The 21,046-nt window shown below is 40.4% G+C and overlaps 1 protein-coding gene across 1 annotated transcript in view; it reads left to right on the top strand.

Annotated features, from left to right (window-relative positions):
• si:dkey-172h23.2 (uncharacterized protein LOC393772 homolog) overlaps positions 1-10,438 on the top strand; it is a 104,547-nt gene extending 94,109 nt beyond the window's left edge. The window contains 5 exon segments of the mRNA XM_068314095.1: positions 2,037-2,087; positions 2,264-2,536; positions 4,516-4,695; positions 5,107-5,398; positions 7,794-10,438. Of these exon segments, the coding sequence (XP_068170196.1) occupies positions 2,037-2,087; positions 2,264-2,536; positions 4,516-4,695; positions 5,107-5,398; positions 7,794-7,846 (849 nt within the window). The 3' untranslated portion in view covers positions 7,847-10,438.
• The last annotated feature ends 10,608 nt before the right edge of the window (positions 10,439-21,046 follow it).

The following is a 21,046-nucleotide window of genomic DNA, read 5'->3' as shown; positions in this document are numbered from 1 at the left end:
CTAAGGGCAAAAGTGAGCATTTGTGAGCAACGGTATGGTTTCATGCCAAAAAAAGAGTACTACAGATGCAGTATTTGCTTTGAGGATGTTGATAGAGAAGGCCAGATGGAGCTGCATTGTGTTTTTGTAGATCTGGAGACAGCTTATGACAGGGTGCCCAGGGAGGAACTGTGGTATTGTGTGAGGAAGTCTGGAGTGGCAGAGAAGTATGTTAGAGCGGTGCTGGACATGTATGAGGACTGTAAGACAGTGGTGAGGTGTGCTGTAGGTGTGACAGAGGAGTTCAAGGTGGAGGTGGGACTGCATCAGGGATCAGCTCTGAGCCCCTTCTTGTTCGCTATGGTGATGGACAGGCTGACAGACGAGGTTAGACAGGAATCTCCATGGACTATGATGTTTGCAGATGCCATTGTGATCTGTAGTGAGCGCAGGGAACAGGTGGAGGAGAAGCTAGAGAGGTGGAGGTTTGTCCTGGAAAGGAGAGGAATGAAGGTTAGCCGCAGTAAGACAGAGTACATGTGTGTGAATGAGAGGGACCCAAGTGGAAGAGTGAGGTTAGAGGGAGAAGAGATCAAGAAGGTGGAGGATTTTAAGTACTTAGGGTCAACAGTCCAGAGCAATGGAGAGTGTGGAAAAGAGGTGAAGAAGCATGTACAGGCAGGATGGAACGGGTGGAGAAAAGTGTCAGGTGTGACGTGTGATAGAAGAGTTTCAGCTAAAATGAAAGGAAAGGTGAACAAAACTGAGGTGAGACCAGCGGTGTTGTTTGGTCTAGAGACAGCACAGAGGGACAGCACATGTTAGAGGTTTTGGAGATAAAGTCAGAGAGGCCAGACTGAGATGGTTTGGACATGTCCAGAGGAGAGATAGTGAATATATTGGTAGAAGGATGCTGAGTTTTGAACTGCCAGGCAGGAGGCCTAGAGGAAGACCAAAGAGGAGGTTTATGGATGTAGTGAAAGAGGACATGAAGGTAGTTGGTGTGAGAGAAGATGATGCAGAAGACAGGGTTAGATGGAGGAAACTGATTCGCTGTGGCGACCCCTGAAGAGAAAAGCCGAAAGGAGAAGAAGAAGATATTAAAAAGAACAAAGGATATACAGTATATCTATATATCCTCCAGGTCATCAAGAATCATTTCATCTGCTTCACACTTTTCTGATGAATTTCTCGGGATTCAAAAATATTTATGGTTCAATTATGGGTTATCTTAACAGCCATAATTGAGATGGTGGATTAACTGATTAAGTGACTAATTAAACTGGTTTGACTACGGTTTCTCTATTGTCTCTTTTCTCCATTTCTCTCAGTGTCAGTAGTGCTGGTTTCCCTAATAAGTCATGGATTAATTCCTATTTTAATGTAGATGTTGTGATATCACTATAGCAACAGTGTGAAAGTGCATGACAGAGCAAGATCAAAAAGTCCTTCCTTTTTTCCTTTTGGATGTGCTCTAGTTTCACTAAAAATATTGTGCATATATGTTAGGGTCCTTTTCCCTTCCCATTCCATTTAACTACAGAATATACACCCATAAGATCACCTTTTATTTTCACATAAAGATGTTGGTACCCCACACTTTATTTACCTCCGTCCATGGCCATTTATCCAGGCTATTATCGACACCATGCTGTATTTTTTTTTTTTTTTGTTCAGCACACTCACATTCTCTGAGAACAGCTTCTTCTGCTGTCCTTAGTGAGTATTAACGGGAGTATATTTTTACTTAGTAAACATTTGTGACAGCTGGATGCTCAGTGGTCTTGTCTCTTTGTTAGTGTTTGAAAGAAGAAAAGGTCACATCATTGTGAAATCAAGTCAGTTTAAAGCTGAGTTAAAGCACTTGTAAATTCATATTACATGCAATGAACTGCTAGAGCTTATTAAAGGGAAAAGTCAGTGTTTAAAATAAGGCATTGTAACCATCCATAGTGAATTTTAACTTCAAGTCGGGTGCAGCAATAAGCAATGTGACTTCAACCAAACAACTTTTGCCGTGCAACAGAACACGCAGTGATTTTTCTTTTCTCTAACAGCAGGTACTCCACAGTGTGTCCAACCTGCACCTCCTGCTCAGTACTCTGCAGGTAAGAGGGTGTCCCTACAATGAGATACAGATCGTTTTTTGTGCATGAAAGCACCACTTAATGACAAACAAATAGGTGAACGGGGGGTGTCACAATTTAAGATGTTTTCAGGTGCAGCGTTAACATATGTGACTGACTTGGACTATCTGTCCCGCTGCTGTGTTTGTGTGCAACAGGCTGTGGTGGTTCAGCAGGATAGTTTCATAGAGGACCAGCGGCAGGCCTTGAGCGAGCGCTCCTCCTCCTGCACGTCGTTATCGCGGGCATCCTCACGGCCCAGCTCACTGATTGAACAGGAGAAGCAGCGCAGCCTGGAGAAGCAGCGGCAGGAGCTGGCATCCCTGCAGAGACAACAGGCAGCTCATGCTGAGGAGAGGAGGAAACGGGAGAGAGAGTGGGAGCTGAGGGAGCAGCAGTTGGCTGAAAGGGAGGGGCTGGTGCAAGTACAGGTAACTGTGCCTTCTTGTCCATGACTGCCTGTGCATTATTATCAGGCTTATGGCCAACTGCAATTCTGGAGTGGATGATTTTTTTTACTGCAGTATAAAAATTTTAACCTTGTAAAACGTTTACCTATAAATTGCGACAACAAGGAGAATAAGAACAAGATACAAGACTTGAATGTTTTCCTGAAATGATGAATGGTTGCCTTTATTAGTTGTTGTTTTTTTGACTGTCTTGAAGGGTAGTCTGACTGAGATCATGCAGTGATAAAAGCTAATAAAAAGCTAAGACTTTAGGTATAGCGGTATTTTTTTTAATTAATTTTATTTAACCAGGAAGAGTCTCAGTTGGATTTCAAATATGTGACAGGCAGCAGCTCAAGGAAGTAGGGTTAGAATAATTAACAATGATTTGCACAATTTACAAGAGAATCAACAAATTACTCAAACATTTGTCACAGGTCGTCACCATCATGGATTTTGCAGGAGCTACCTGTGTGAAATCATAAGCTTTTCCATCCACATGTTCCTGCATTCAAATCATTTGCTTTAAATGTGTGTCGTGAGACCACCTATCTGTTGTTTACTTACCAATGAGCGAGAATACCAATAAGTCAGAAGATTTTTTTCCTGCAGTTTGCAATGAGTCCAATAATTCATCTTCAAAGACTGTTAGAAGCATGTACTGAATGCATTTGTTGGTGCTGACATTTATAGATGAAGACATTTGCATTTAATGTGACCTTGAATGGACCTTCATTTATTACTTTAATTTAAAGGGTTTTGAATAGTTTCATATCTTGGATAATAGCACCTTATACAATCCCAAAAGATTTGGGACATTAAAATGTCAATGTAAATGAAATACGGATTTGATTTAAATTATGATTTGCAAATAATTTCCATCCTAACCTAAATCCCTCTAAATTTGATGCTTGCAACACATTTAAAATGTTCGGACAGGTTCATGTTTATTACTATTTTGCATCACCTTTTCTTAAAACAACATTCAGTGAGCATTTGGGAAGAAAGAACACTAATTAGTCCTCAATCTAAGTTCTCTTCACAATTCACCACATCTTTTCAGTGGGTGACTGAATCTGCCCATCAGTTGAGGGCCAGACTTTTGTGAGATGGTAGAAAGTGTCTTGTCTTGCTCGATAATCAAGGACATTGCTAAAAAAGTTGTGTGTATATATTGCCAGGATTTGTTGTTCCAAAATCGGTATGTGCCTTTCAAGATGAATGGTTCTTATATAGTTGTGATATCCATGCCATGGGTGCCAACACCCGTTCGTACCATAACAGATGCTTTTAAATTGTCACCTGGAACAATCACCTTTTGATGATATTGCTGTTGTTCATTGAAAAACAAAGGTTTTCACTAAGTGTCAACCTCTCCTCATCTATACCTCTGAATGATTTCAGCCATTACTCAAGACTGGTGAAATTCCCTTGTTTTATGACCCAATTGTTTTGTTCAGAAAGGGTCACAGCATCACATTGTTGGCATTACGAGTAACACAGCAATGGACATAAACACATATGGACATATTTCACTTTCTCTCCTGTTAGAGATTGTCTCTGTTTCTCATTCAAGTAACAGACTACCTGTTGCTGCTACACATTGAATAGCCCCAGGGTATCTGTCACACTCCTTCACCCTTCTTCATACAGAGGTTTGCTTCAGTGCTGCCTCCACAGGCATCACAGAGGTGGATCAAACTTGCTCCCCATCACACCTCCATTGTATTCAAACAGGATGTAAGGTTAAAATAAAGTGCACCAAACCTGGAATTAAGTTTCTGTCAAATTGAGTTTTCCAATCAGGTGTTGGAGAGCATTCTACAACATTCCCACTTTCCCTGAATCCATCCAAACTTTTGGTAGAAAATAACATTTTATAAAATATTCTATACGATGATCAAAACAAATTTGTCATTTCTTTTAATTAAATCCATCCTTACGTCTCCCAACCACTGCAGGAGGAGGAGGTTCTGAAGCAGCACAGGGAACTGGAGGAGGAGAAGAAGGAACTGCATCATAAGAAGGATGAGTACCAGAGAGACTTGGAGAGGCTGAGAGATGCCCAGAGGAAGCTGGAGAGGGACAGGGAGGCTGTGCAGCGGCAGTTCGACAAGATGGAGGAGTTCCACGTGGTTGAGGTGAATAGCGACACTTTAAAAATGATGATCATGATAACAATGATGATACCATGATCTGTTGCCCCTGCAGGGCAACTGTCAATGAGCTGTTTTTTTCTCAAGGACACTTCAACAGTGTGTTTATGGAGACTGAACCTGGTTGCTCTTGAATGAGATTTATGAAAGCTCTTTGAAATATGTTAACCATCAGACAGCGCTGCCCTGCTATTAAAGACGAGAGTTATATTCCCTGGCTTTTATTCTAATACCTTTACATAGATTCATATTAATTTTCCACAATTAAACCCTTTTGGGGTAACAATCTTGCTCATATTTTATTCATGACAGTGTTGAAAAAAAATGTTTTTCATATATATTTGCTTACATACAGTGTATAGGTAATGGCATCTTTCTTCTATCCTTTGCTTGCAGAGAACTCCCTCTACAACATCGGATGAATCCCATTTCCCCGGCAGTTCCAGGTCTCTGGAGCTGGATCCACTGGAACTCTCCTCCTCTTTCCCAAGCCTGCAGCCTCAGTTTTCTAAGCCCAAAGGGAGAGGCCTCAATCCCTTTACCTCATCCTCCAACCCCAACCTGAAGGGCACTGAAGCCAACAAGATCTCAAATAGCCTGCTGCAGCTAGCTAAGAACAAGAGCAAAACAGACAAGGAAAAGAAAAAGAAGAAGAAGAAGGGCAAAGGAGGGAGTGCTCAGACAGAAGGTAAGGAACAGAAAACAAGAGGGAGGGGAGAGATCAATTTATTTTAATTGTCCAGTGGGTGAGTAGGTTGAACTCCAGCATGTTTGAGTTTTGAGATAGGACGCCTGACGTTGTTAACAGAGACAGAGGAACAGGATAGGTTGATGTATGGAAGGAAGCCAGCAAGGGACCAAACAGAAATTCAGGTTGTCAGCACATTCACTTCATACTGCAATGCATGCTGGGTGGAGTAATTCATAGCCGATATGGCCTTGACTATGACCAGTGTTGTACCTTGTGAGATTTGAAAACTGACCCTTGCTTACAATTTCAGTGAACTGTTAAATTTGAAGTACATATATTACAGTGGTAGTTAAATATATCATGTTTTTTAAGTAATACAATATATTTAAAATATGTGTATTAGACTGTCTTGCTATTATGAATTGAATATCTGAATTATATTTGAATTACAATATTTGCTGACCTCATTTATGTAATAATCCAAAGATGATGGTGAAACAGATTGCTAACAAACTCAGCATGATTCATACATGTAGCAGTTATTTTATATGTATATTGATGCATGGAGCTGTGGTTAATACATCATCCTCGTTCCGGACACGGGTAAATTAATCAAGCATCATTGTTGCAAATGCGCATGTCCCTGTGACATTCCTCATTGTCTTTATTCATCATCAACACACCCTCTGAATTTTGTAAACTATTTAAGCTGCAACAATTATCTCTCCTTCTGCCTGTTAATGACCCATTTTTTCCATCTGTATTTTGCTGCAGTTTCGTCAAAGAGTTTAATTTTGCTTTGTGTTCCTATTGTCTGTCTGGGATGTCTCTTAAAGTTAGTCCTTAGGTAATGGACATGTAGCCAGTAACAGAACACAGGGCATGAGGTCATACTCTCGACTAAAAACACTCAAATAAACTCACACATCTATTTGCACATTTATACTTTCACATACATATTAAATTAGGGTGAAAAACACTGCTTCTTTGCATCGAAAGGAGTCAGCTGAGGTGGTTTGGGCATTTGGTGCGGATGCGTCCGGGGTGCCTCCCTAGGGAGGTGTTCCTGGCACGTCCAGCTGGGAGGAGACCTTGGGGCAGACCCAGGACCAGGTGGAGGGATTATATCTCAACACTGGCTTGGGAACGCCTTGGGATCCCCCAGTCAGAGCTGGTGGATGTGGCCGGGGAAAGGGAAGTTTGGGGCTCCCTGTTGAAGCTGCTGCCCCCGCACCTGACTCTGGATAAGTGGTTGAAGATGGATGGATGGATGGTGTTTTAATTTACAATTGTCTCTGTACAAACACAACTCCCTTCCATCGTACTGCCCCACTGATTTGCCCATTTATACAAATGTCACGTCACCACTGTGGCTGCGAGTTTAGAGGTGAAACAACAACAACAACAACCTATTACAAAGGACAGAGAACATTGTCACGGTCCCAGTTCCAGTTTTCCCTCCTGTCCTCTGTATCCTGAATTCACTCCTACTCAATCCACTCATTCCTGTCACCTGTGCTGCTGCAGCCACCTGCTTTCCATCTCCAGTCACCCTATAAGCTCTGCCCAGTCCTCAGTTCACTGCCAGATTGTCATCGACTCATCCTACTCTTCAACTCTCTTGGACTTCCTTGTGATTTTTTTTTTTCCTGGGTTTTGCCTGTTTGTCTGTTCCTTGCCTGATTTTCTGTTGTAGGGAGTTTTGCTTACTTAACTATGAATATGTATTTCTTCCCTGGTGTAATGCATTTGGGTCTGAACCACACTGTGACAAACATTCAGTCAAAAGAGTCAAGCCTTGGCTGTGTAAAAAGGACTCTTTGCTGTGTTCCTTTTAAACAGTTTCTGCATGAAGAATTAATCTGTGTGGTATACTCTTTTGTACTGAATATGCCAGATTTTTGCATTCTTATCTCTTTTATAATAATATTAATTTATACATTAGAAGGAACATAAACAGAAATGTGTCAAACTGTAAATGAAGCACGTTTATATTTTCTTGGTTTATCAAGAAAATACTTTTTTATTCAAATGACTCAGGAGAATTTTGACACCGTTACATTTGGAGATGCCTCAGGTTCTTCTGAGAAGATTATGATGAGTTTGAATAGGTGTCCGTGAGGGGTTTTGAGTTTCTAGAACAGCAGCACACTGAACACAATAAATACATCTTACAGGGGGCACTTAATGTAAAATCTATTTGTGTGTAAGAAAGGATGACCCTGATGAGCAGCTAGCTAATGCACACAGCTGCTTCCTGAGCATCAGTTCCTCAATGAATCTGAGACGACTCAGGCGGAGTGATGCAGCTCACTAACCATCCTCTGACAATAACGTAATCCTCTTAACCCGTGTGATGGTGACACTTATTCCTCTTTTCTCCTCCCCCCAGATCCCCAGCACCTCCCAGAACCTCCTATGGATGGAGAGATCTTCTTCTGCTGAGAAAAATAGCTCTCCTCCTCCCCGTCATCATCATCATCATCGACCCATCACAGCCGTTCTAACATCTAAAGGAGAGTGCTGCTGCCAAGTAGTAATACATTCATCGTCATGAGTAATGCTGCAGTGAACTACCAGGCTTTTTGGCACCTTTGAAATCACCTTGAAAAGACTTTCAGTCATTTCTGCACGTCAACCATAAAATGCAAGAGAAACAAAAAATGGATCTTTGTATTTTTAAATTAAACCACTGCTCTTAGTTTCTTAGTTTGAATATTTTAGGTTATCATGTGTGAGTATGCATACATAAATGGAGTACAAAGAAAAAGTAAGCAAAGTGATATAGAAAATTCATAGGCTGCCAAAATTGTTTTGAAGATATTATGGTTAAATGACCAGAGGTTCATGTATTTATTTTGAAGAATGTGCTTATTTGTCAAATTGAAGTCCTTGAGAATTGAAGAGCAGATGTGTCACAAGCACTGTCATTGGCCAGCTTCCATTTTGTTTCCATGGTTACTACTGGATCCAATCAGCACCCTCTACATACCACTTGGAAACAGATACTAAATGTCAACAAACTCCATGTGGCAGTAGAAGCTCCTCCCTCATAATCTTTACTTTATTGGTTGTATGAGACTGAAACCACAGAGGAAAATATGTCCATTGTTTGTTTATCGACTGTTCAGCTCCACATTGAAAGAAACATTCCACTACTGACTATTAACTTTGAAAAACGGATGTGATGAAGTTCACGGATTTTGCCTCAGGATTACAAGCGAAATGGGATTGACACCTCCAGTAATCCTATATAATTACCTAATGCCATTAATCATGTTCCCTGGCTGGTGTTCAATGTTTCTGAAGCAATGATATACGATGTTACACCAGTCTCATTGGGATGTGTTGTTTCTCCCCGCATCTAATGGCTCAGTCTTGTCCTTCAGTGGGTTGTAGAGCCTTTGGATGGATTAATTTGATCCTCACTTCATCTGCCCATCAAGGGTATTATTTAATTTTCATCTTTCATTTAATGACAACAATGGGGCTTTCCTTAATTTTTTTTATTGCATGTAACCTTTCATGTAGCATACTCATGGTTTCTGTCTGTTAAAGAGTTGAGCTTCCTTGTTTCTTGTGTCCTTTCTAGGACCTTTGATGACTGAACCTGCTCAGCAGGTACAGCTCGAGTCTCTGATCATTTCAAATTAACCAACACTCAGTGTTGTTCAGCACTTTGGTCCTATCATGTTGATGCAATTTTTTTTAGTTATCAGTGAAACGTATCAATCAATGAGAAATTTGTATTTTTTGTAAATCAAGGGCACTGAAGCTAATGAAAAGCAACAATGATCCAAAGAGAGAAAATGTGTTAAAGAACATTAACGATGCTGCAGTTCCCTCTTATTAGTGTTTAAGATCAATAAAGGGGTTTGTAGCTTTTAATGTTTGAGGGTGGCCTGATCCGTCTTGATTTTTAAGCAGGTGTTTTAACTCCACCTAGCCCAGATCAAGGGCCACAACTACCTGCTGGACAGGTGGGAAGTAAAAACAGAAGAAAAAAAATGTGTTGAATGAATGACAAAGCAGCTCCGCCGAACTGCTTTCTTGCTGCCTCTTTGTCTTGTCTTGAAGTGCTTGTTTGTTAACCTGCTGTCTGTCCTAAGGATTTGATTTCATGTCCAGGCTGGTTTATTATACTGTGTCTTCTAAGAGGCTTACAGGGCCAGCCAATTAGTTGCTTCATGTCTTTTATTTATGGCTCGAGTGTAATCCTGTCAAAAAAACAGAGAAACGGGCTTTCCCCCCTCCCTTCAGGTGCACTTTGACCTCTAGGGAGCACTGCACCTATTGACTAAATTTGTTCCCTCTTTCACAAAAACAACTAAAAAGCGGTTTTATTAAACTATTCTTTAATTTCCTTTTAATATGTCCTACTTGCTGTGACAAATTGTAATTTTTCTCAGCAGGTCATAGCCGTTCAGTGATAAGTGTGGTCTTTCGTGCTCTATTTTCCCCATGGCATTTGTAACTGCAAAAACAAATAAGTTGTCAGATTGTAATTGGTTATTCAGTGAAACCAGACAGCAGCAGCTTTAAAATGAAAAAAAAAAAAAAAAGACGTTCTAACGGTTGGAAGGAGCGACTGGGCAGAATAACAAACCTCCCTCTGCAAGGGACAATCAGCAGATGCGAGTCGAGAAAATGAACTTCCTCCCAGCGATGATAGGCCTGGTGATGGGACGAATGTCTCCATCAGGGGAACCCTGCGTAGCCTTAAATCTTAATGATAAAATGCACTAGAGTAGAACCCAGCATCTTCTCAGGAGAAGAGGAGAGCTCTTATACCTCTGCTTTGAAACATGTGTACCATAAAAGTGGTACTGAATCGTTTTATTCCCCACAATGTAAAAAAAAAAAAAGGGCAAAGAAAAATGTGTAAATATGATTTATGTATAAAACAAATCAAATGTAAAAAGTTTCCTTGGTGATTTATTGCAGCATTTTGTAAGAATGTTTTATTTATGTTCTATTCTCACCCTTGAGGTGATGTAAAGTCATATTTCTCTCATAATAAAATCATAATGGACATTTTGAGGGCTTTGATTTGTCTTGCTGTTCTTTCTTTCTTTTTTATGTTATTTTTTTTTTACAAATTTCTGAAATAAAAACAAAATAAATGAAATTACAGTTGTTGCAACATGAACAACCATCACTTTAATCACTGATAAAGCGATTTTATGATTTTATGCTTTGAGCTTTATTGATCAGTTTTTTGTTTTTTTTATACAGTAGATCGATAAGGAGAGGAAGAAATATCTATATCTAGATATCTATTTCTCTGTCAGGCTATTGCTGCCTCAAAAATATTCAATAACTTAATCATTAAGCACATTTTATGTCCTCTTGCACAATAAAGTGAGCGTCCCCAAGATCAGATTAGCTCTTATTCTCGTGACCCCCATGTAATCAACCCTTATTAGGGCAACAAAAAATAATTGTTCGGTAAACACACCACGCGTTGCAGAATGTTTCAGCATTTTTCGTAAGGCACCTTTTAGGAACCTTTTTTCCAAATGCAATATGTTTTAAATGGACATGTTTACAATGTTTACTTTGAAGTAAACTCCATTACCTGTAAAAAGTCTTATATTTGTGTATGTATCTGAATCATATTCTCTTAATAGACTGAGAAATAAAATGTGATTTTCCACTTTGTTGAAGTAAACAGTTATTCTTATTAATCCATATGTTCTTTTTTATAGGCAGTTCTGTTGGTACTGTAACATTCTTTAAATGGTTTGATTCCATTTCCAATGGTTGTGGTGATGGTGCTAGCGCACCAACACTAGTGAGGAAGGTGACAGCTTGATGGATTGGCAGCAGTGCAGACTCAAAGCAGGGCTCCCAGAGAACCAGCTCCTTTAGTTTCCTAATGCTTCAGACAGCTTCCTCCTTGTTCAACCCTGTAGTGTTTTACTTCTAGACAAATCAACTAGAATTTATCACCAAATCCATGATGTAATGATCTTGTACTGTACATCATGCTGGGTTCATCACCGTTCCATATCTTCTCATTTCCCCATAGCTCACAGATTAAATATCATCTTTTTGCAGCGTGTTTTTTTTTCCTGTAAAAAAACGACTCCATACTTTCCATTCAGCATCCAGTATAAGCCCAAGAGACATTATCTGATAAGACCAAATGCAAAGGTGAGTAACTTCATGCGTTAAATTTAGTTTACTGGAGCTTAACACTACAGAAGTTATCCTTCTCTTTTTAGATTATTCCCACCAAATCAAAGTTGTGCAGCAGCAAGTTTCTTGGCAACATACAACAGACAGGTCTGAGCCTCTGTGTGATGAGGATAGTGCAAATGGAAGAGGAGATAGAGAGGGAGGGAGACAGACAGAACGACAGAAAATATAATCTTCACAATGTAATTATTACAAATAAAACAATCCAATTATATCTTAGAAGGGAAAAAGTAGCTTGTAAATAAGTGTTGAGCTTCAAAGAGTGACTAATGCAGTCATACTGATTAATTATCTGCCACAGATAAGATAAATCCAACAGTGCAAACTAATTATTGTCATATCGTGATCGACAAAGTCTGTCTAATTGATAGCCGTAAAGCAGCTTTGAGCTGAGCTGGTCCTCAGGCAGACGCAGCCAACCTTCCAATCTCCACAGTTATCAGGCAAAAGCTGAGGTTTTTCTTTGAGCTTCTCACTCTCACAGGGGCAGTGCTCAACAAATCAGCTTTGCTGGTCAGGTTAGTTTTCACACAGGACGGAAATTTTACCTACTCCCGCTGTTCTTGCATGCAACTGCAAGAAAAATATACTTAACTGGAAAATAAGTACCTGAGCACATTTTCCCCTCGTAAAACATTCCATTTATGATGATGAATAGCTAGAAAAACATCTTGTTCTCCTTTCGGCTTTTCTCTTCAGGGGTCGCCACAGCAAATCAGTTTCCTCCATCTAACCCTGTCTTCTCCATCCTCTTCTCTCACAACAACTACCTTCATGTCCTCTTTCACTACATCCATAAACCTCCTCTTTGGTCTTCCTCTAGGCCTCCTGCCTGGCAGTTCAAAACTCAGCATCCTTCTACCAATATATTCACTGTCTCTCCTCTGGACATGTCCAAACCATCTCAGTCTGGCCTCTCTGACATTATCTCCAAAACCTCTAACATGTGCTGTCCCTCTGATGTACTCATTCCTGATCCTATCCATCCTGGTCACTCCCAGAGAGAACCTCAGCATCTTCATCTCTGCTACCTCCAGCTCTGTCTCCTGTCTTTTCCTCAGTGACACTGTCTCTAGACCAAAACAATGTCGCTAACCCTAACCCTACTCTCCTCAGTCCTCCCAGTGTCCCACTTCCTCTTAGCTAACCTCTTTGTATTCACTCCTGTACCTCCTCATCCCACCACCAAGTCTCCTTATCTACTTTCCTTCCGGGTGACACACCAAGTACTCTCCTACCTGTCTCCCGGATCACATTAGCTGTAGTTGTCCAGTCATCTGGCAGCACCTCCTGACCACCCAGAGCCTGTCTTAACTCCTTCCTAAAAGTCATGCAACACTCTTCCTTTTTCATCTTCCACCATTTTGTCTTCTGCTCTGCCTTTGCACTCTTCATCTTCCTCACCACCAGAGTCCTCCTACACACCACCATCCTATGCTGTTTGACTACACTCTCGCCTAACACTACTTTGCAGTCACTGATCTCCTTCAGGTTACACCCTCTACACAAGATGTAGTCTACCTGTGTGCTCCTATCACCACTCTTATAGGTCACTCTATATTCCTGCCTTTTCTGGAAGAAAGTATTCACTATAGCTGTTTTCACAATTTTTGCAAAGTATCCTTCCAGCTGTCCTGCATTCCTCTCCTGGATACCAAACCTGCCCATCACCTCCTCATCACCTCTGTTTCCTGCACCAACATGTCCATTGAAGTCTGCTCCAATGACAACTCTCTCATTTCTAGGTATGCTCTGCATCACTTCATCAAAGTCCAACCAGAAGTTCTCCTTCTCCTCCAGCTCATATCCTACCTGTGGAGCATAACCACTAACAACATTGAACATCACACCTTCTATTTCTAAGTTCAGACTCATCACTTTATCTGACACTCTTTTAACCTGCAGAACAACAATAGATAAAATATTTTTTGTGTTGCTGTTTTTTCTTTTTAAATGATTGAAATTACTGTCAGGCATACTTTAGTATATGCAAATGTCCTACACTGTGTGGGAGTATTCTTGCCCCATATAACCACAAATATCACCTTGAAAAATATATTTTTTATTCCAGTAAAACCAATGATTCAGTGCCCTCCAATTTTAATCAAGAATAGTGCTTTCGTTGAAGTGTTGCATTTGCTCTTTGCTGAAACGGTTGCTTCCTCTGTTATCATTTTCCATGCAACCAGGATGGTGATCATTGCCTGTACTTCTTTTTTTAATCTTTGGACAAGCAAAACCTGGCTGCCTTCTGTGATTACACTTAAATATGGCACATTCATAAGTGCATCAGATTGCACCAAACATAAAATCAGCAGGGGTAACAGCGTTGTTGTTTTGTTTTGTTTTTATTGCAAGTACAAATACTGCAATATAACAACCCTTACTGAAAAATTCATGCTTGTAAATCTGCTTGGAAATCAGCTTAAAGTATGCTGACATTTCTAGTTGATATGACTATGGTATAACAAGCAGTTTGCATTTTTAGAGAGCATGAAGCTCCTTCTTCACTCACATAGAGTCCATCTCTCTGATTGACTATTTACTGCATGTAATTCTCTTGTAGTTCTGGTTTTTGTTTGGGCCCCTGAGGCAAATTTCCAGTTCTTTAGCTGCAAAATGTTCACGCTAACTTTTTGTGTCTGCCATTTGGTGTTGCGCCAATGTGCAGAATTGCCTGCTGCCTCAAAAATTTATGTGGATGAGTGTGGTGGAACATTTGTTGCCGTAAAGCCAAAACAAGCTTAAAGGCATTAAAACAGGTGGGATTGGAAGGAAATGCATCATGCAGAGGGTGGGAATGATGACAATAAAGATTTTTTAAAGCATCCAAAGGCAAGTTAATTTCATGCTTCTCTTGGGTAGTCTTTGTCTCCTATGAACTTCATTTATCTGAGGCCAAAGCAAATGATTTTTCTGATAATTACATTACTTTTATGGATGGTTTTGAGATATGTGCTCTGAGCTGTGGCTGTTCTACACCAACTCCTGTTTGGGATTATGGGCACACATACACTAAACCCTTCTACTGTTTACCTGACATTCTGAGTCTGTCATTAATGACATTATGGGATGCAATCGTTTATTAATATCAACAATACAAAAAAAATCTAATTATAATGCTTTGGCCAAACTGTTTTTTTTGTCTGTTGTCAAACTCTTGAAAATGTTTGATTACAACGCATTATTTTTAAAAATTTTGCCCGTAAATAGTTGAAATGTAAGCCTTCATGTATAAACAACATCAGCGTTGTCATGACCCTGAACAGGAGCAAGAGTGTAGAGAATATATGAATAAGAATGGAAGCTGAGTAGGCTCCTTCTACATACATATTAGTTCTTTTTTAGGACACCAGAGAGGAAAAGTTCAAGAACAACGAGCAAGAGTTGACGATCAGTAGACAAGCCCATATAAAGCAACCAAAGTATCACAGAATGTATTGAGGTACATTCTCCCAGTGGATATTTACAGAATGCTGAGTAGATATTATTCCAGTCCTCCAGCAGGTTTGAGGGAAAACATGGCTGTGAGCAGTATCTGTACCACACCGAGGAGAGCTCTTATGGCAGCAGCAAGGATGGAGGGCGGGGAGAGATGATGCCAGGTCCTCCATCTTGTTCAGAGATGTGAGGATGATTTAGGAGGCCTGTCTGTGCCAGGGTGTCGAGAGAGGGAGCGGGGTAGAGCAATCCTATTACTCCTCAGTGACCCTGCCTTAATGCATACACACGCACGCACGCACGCACGCACGCACGCACGCACGCACGCACACACACACACACACACACACACACACAATTTTCCAGTGTTTTCAGAAAGCCACCAACACAGATAAAGATAAAGACTACAGTTACTGTGTGTTAATAATTTAAGTCACCTGCACTGAAGTAATTAAAGCAACTGTACCACTGATTGTCTTTATTTAGTCATGGCTCGGGGACAGCAGAGTGGTTCAGACCATCTCAAACACCACTGGGGGGATTACAATGATACGTGGCGTATATGTCCAGCATTGGGAAAGTAGTCTTCTACCACTTGCCCCAAGTGAGGGAATTTAAATATCTTGGGGTCTTGTTCCATCTGTCAATCTCACGTTCTGTCCATCTCTTACTCGTGGAAGGACAGAATGTGAGATTGACAGACGGATCGGTGCAGCGGCTGTAGTGATGCAGTTATTGTATAGATGTCTGTGTAGGTTCTCAATTATCAAGGTCATGGTTATCCAAAGTTGTTTAAATCAATCAACTGGACTTTACGAAGATTTCTTGAAGACGTTTCAGAACTGAAGAAGCCCTTTGGATTAGAGGTGAAACGTCTTCAAGAAACTTTCTTTACGTCCAGTGGATTGATTTAGACAGCTTTGGACAGTCATTATATACAGTAGGGCTGTGGTGATAAAGAAAGAGCTGAGTTGAAAGACAAACCTCTCGATATACCAGTCGATCTATGTTCCTACTCTCACCAACGGTCATGAACTTTGAGTTATGACCAAATGGACGAGATACCAGATGCAAGTGGTTGAAATGAGTTACCCCCCTGGAGTGGCTGGGCGTACCCACAAAGATAGGGTGAGGAGCTCAGTCATCAGGGAGTTGCTTGGAGGAGAGGCCCTGCTCCTCCATATCAAGAGGAGCCAGCTGAGGTGGCTCGGGCATTTGCTCCGGACGCCTCCTGGACACCTCCCTGAGGAGGTGTTCCAGGCATGTCCTACTGGCAAGAGGACCTCAGGGAAGAACTCAGATACATTGGAGGGACTATGTCTCTCTATGACTGTGTCACACACTTCCTTCTCACCTCAACTTCCCCATCATACTCAGTTGTACATTGTAATCAGTGCTAATCAGAAGGTGTTAGTATACTAAATGGTGAGCATTGGAATCACGCAGCCTGCTCACTCAGCAACGTTAACATTTCCTTTGTGAGTATGTCAGCACGCTGGTGTTAGTGTTGTCTGGAAGCATTAGATTTCAATCACAAATCACTATAGCAGATCATGAAATAATCTCATTTCTTCTTTAGGAATGTTTGAAGAAGTAACTTTTTTGTACATTCATTCGTTCATTTTCATGTACCGACGCTGTATCCGCCGTAGCGGGTCACGGGGAGCAGGAGCCTATCCCAGCTGTGTAATTCAAATTTTATCAGAAATTGTACATTCAGGTTTTTTTCTTCACAAGCCGATAATGTTTTGAAATGTAAATATTTTAAGAACAAACAGGAACTGTTAATTTCAATGGAAATTTGTGATGTTATCTGGTCTGAAAGCATGGCCTCTAATGAGCTTCTGTTGTTATTTTACAAATTACAGGAATGGCAAATAAAGTAGAAAAATAAGCCTCTGCTAATGATTGTTTTTTGTATAAATCTCTTTGTGAAGTCATTTTTGCGTAGGACAAATGCTGCTTTGATATAATCTCCTGTATTTTCTTGTAGTCTGCTCCTCCTAAGATTTTACACACCATTAAACCAGTGTTACTGCAGGACAGAATGTGATGGACAGACTTCTATTATCCATAATCGTGAGTGCCTTAATTTGACTACTTTTAACAGGCTAATACATGGTTTAATACTGACCCATGAGCCATTTGGATTAAATTGGAGCTAGTCTTCCCTGGTGGCTCCGCGGTTTAATGTGGATTACATATAGTTATTCATATCCTCCTCAGAACTTAAAGTAATCTCCTTTTTGTCAGCATATCTGATGTCACTTTCTACTGAAAAGGGGAACTTTAAAAATAAAGAGAAAAGCTACACATTATTAAGCAGTTAGATTTCTAAAATGTAAACTAGACCTAACACTAAAGCACTGCCACAAACTCAAGGGGAGAATCCCCCACCCCCACCCGCACCGCCCCCAAGCCCCAGACATTTAGCAGACACTTACATTAATTACTCCAAGCTAAAATATAAACAGAATGTCTCAGTACCACTCATATAAAAATAAAACGGCGTGCAGGCACACAAATGTATACAAGCTCAGATTGTCTCAGAATCTGAATCTCCTGTTTGTTAGCCGGGTAGCCTGTTGCTACGGTAACACTCAGCCTGTCTCATTTTAAAAAGATATTGATGACCTCAGTGGTGCCTGATGTGATCAACATGATTGGTGAAACCTATGAAAGTGATGCAAGAAAGCAGAAGCCAGGAAATTAAACCTTTGCTGTTGTGACTTTACCTCTACACCGTCATCATTCCATGTGTATTTATATTCTATATTTGTAGAATGCCAAGGGGAAAAACGATGAATTAAATATGCTACTGAACTTCTGAAAATCACAGTTGACATTTATATACAGCTGAATATAAATCACTAATTAAAAGTTAAAGTTTCACTAATCAATCAGACAAAGTCACAGTCTTTATTTTCCAACCTAAACACAAATATATTCCATAGCATAGAGTCATAAATTCAGGATTTGATTCATTTTCAATTCATGTGTTTGTTTCTTCATTTGAGTTACATATAGAAATTGTCTCAAAGTAATACTAGTACTATTATTGTTAATAATAGTAATCATAATAATAACAACATTAATTAATTAATGAATTTGTTTGTTCGTTCGTTTATTCATTTTCCATATTGATTTTTCTGCTAATGGGGGTCACGGGGGCTGCTGGAACCTATCCCAGAGGACTTTAGGGCATGAGGAGGGGAGACGTCTCGGACGTGGTGCCAGCTCATCGCAGAATCACACAAAGAACGAACAACCACTTGTGCACACACTCACACCTACAGACAATTTGGAATCAAACAATTCACCTAAGCTGCATGTTTATGGAGGTGGAACGAAACCAAAGAACCCAGAGGGAACCCATGGAGACAAGGGGAAAACATACAAAACTCTGCACAGAACAGGACCTGACCCAGAACCGTCTTGCTGTGAGGTGACAGTGCTAATCATTGCGCATGTACAGTATTTCCCTGCTCTGTCTGGAAAGTGTTTGAAATGATAAAACTGATTTCAACGGAATTGAAATACAGTACAAACTCTTCTTTTTTTTTTTTTAAAGAAAAAGGCTATATAATTTCACAGGATTCTGCTTATTCTAAGATTCTTGATGGTTTAATCATTAAAGATCATCTCCTCCATAAACCTGTTCTCTATTCTTTTAAAAACTGTCTGACCAACCTTGTAGAAGCAGCATCTCGTCGGAAGTGTTTCATACCTCGAAGTAAAGCTGACCAAAGTGCAGTTTCTACCCCCAGAGACATTTACCCCTATCAGATTGTTATAATAAAAGAAATGTCAGCCGGCCTCATAACACATAGAATAAGCTCTCGTCTCTAAATCTTCATCATGTTCTCAACCATCTGACTTTGTCTCTTTTATTAGAGAGGGCTCTCACTTTGATGTGATGAAAGCCATATAGAAATAAGGGTTTTTAAACCTACTAAGAAAAAAAGAATTATTACTAATGAACCTTTTTCTCATGATGGTAGACCACTGCACATTTAGGACCAGGAATAGACAGCAGTTGTTCAGAGTTACTATTTTATGCATCAATTTCATGTAACATTCTTCCTATTATTCCTACCCTAACCCACACCCCACATAACAGTTCATTATCAAAACTTATACTAGTGTTACTTAAATTGACTTCTTGTATTATTTACAGTATTGTGGTGATGGTTCAATGGTTTTTCGAGGCTGACGGCAAGAAAGCCAAAATAGAATTGTTAGAAGCACTGTCTGTAATTTACAATTTGCCTATAATGAAACCTGTTCTGCTGCTCTACTTCACAGCTGACTTGTGAAAACTTGCACAATGATACTTGAGCACTTTAAGCACTATAGTTAAGTGTTTCTTTGTTGAAATGACTTAGTACGTATAGTTATGCTGTGCCCGATAATAGATTAACAACAGAGTTCCCATGATAATGCTTAAGTATTATTCATGTTGCTTTTATGTAAGCATGGTGCCTCGACCACAGACCATTAGTCCCATGCAGTTTTCTTCTCAGGTGAGTGGGGCGGCGCGGTGGCGTAGTGGGCAGCGCTGTCGCCGCACAGCAAGGCAGTTCCGGGTTCGAGTCCCACTCTGTGTGGAGTTTGCATGTTCTCCCCGTGTCTACGTGGGTTCTCTCTACGGATTCCTCCCACCTCCAAAAACATGCCCAGTTTGGATGCTTCATGCTTGTTATCTTTTACAGTATTTTTTGTAAAATGTTGTGGGTGAGACAATCTGTTTGAGTATCATAACCTCATTTCAACATTTAATAGAATACTATTACACAGTAGATTTAGCTCTACAGTGCGCCCTCGCGCATTCGCGCATCAAAGCTTGCGATTTCACCCATTGAGGATTTTTGGGAGGCAGTCAAGTGATACCGTACGCACATTCTATTGGCTGACTGCATCTGGAGGTGTGCTCGGTTCCGAGTCTCTGACTTACATGAGACACCAAGGTGCTTTAAACAGTCGATAAGAGTGTGGGAAAATGTGATACGGATAGAAGGTGGTTTAATATCAGCATGAGGAGGGTCATAAACATTTAAATTACCGTAAATAATAAGATAAATAAATTTGTCGCTCTATCCTTGAATTCACTAATCGTGTGTGGTTCCTGGAACGCAATAACCGCAAAGAATGAGGACGCGCTGTATATGGAAAATACTTTGTGTTAGTGCCCAGATGAAGTGACTCCTTGCTCTAACAAATGCACAAGTGTTAACCCTTCCAAACCTGTGTCCCTTCAGTAATTAGTGTGATATCTTTTTACATTTACTACCTAATACAGCAGCAGTAGCCAGCACTCGCTGTTCCCAGTATCAAGGCAGAACTTAGAAGTTGGTTCATTTTAGCATTAAATGGGGCTAACAAGCTCCACTGGGATTGAGCCTGCACACCAATTGATGTCAGTTTAGAATACTTAAGGAGAGCTGATAATGCTCAAGGAATGTCCCAGTGGTCCAATGCTCTTGTTTTTCCACATTGGCTGATAGGAACAGAGCTGGACTACATAGCCCCACGAGCTTTCTCTTTGACTCTTTAAAGAAAATGGCTTTTAATGGACTTGTGTCCTAAAATCATTACCACTTCATCTGCTAATGATTCTCTTTGAAGCCTGCTTCTTACTTGACAAGGAGACTTTCCATGGGTGCAAGTTATTGTCTTGCTAATTATCATGCATGCTGAGTGTTTGATTTAACCAACTGGTGGTGATTATCCTGGAGTTTTGACTGCAGTCACTTGAGGATATTATGAGGATGGTGGGGACAAAAGGCTTGTTATCAAAGTCTATTCTCACTGTCTCTTTGAGGTTGTTGTATAGTAATAATCTGTATGCAACAACAATTACCTCACAGTTTCACTGTTGAATGTTCCCTGAAGCCACATCCCTCTGGGCCCATGTAGACATGAACTTGCTCCCTGTGCTCATTCTTGGGGAATTTGGTCAGTGACAGAGTGTAATTGAGTTCAGTCTATTGAAGGTGGTGCTGC

The sequence above is a fragment of the Antennarius striatus genome, chromosome 1, assembly GCF_040054535.1.
Source record: "Antennarius striatus isolate MH-2024 chromosome 1, ASM4005453v1, whole genome shotgun sequence".
NCBI lineage: Eukaryota > Metazoa > Chordata > Actinopteri > Lophiiformes > Antennariidae > Antennarius > Antennarius striatus.
Note: the sequence above shows the minus strand (reverse complement) of the source record. Positions and strands in the feature narration are given on the sequence as shown.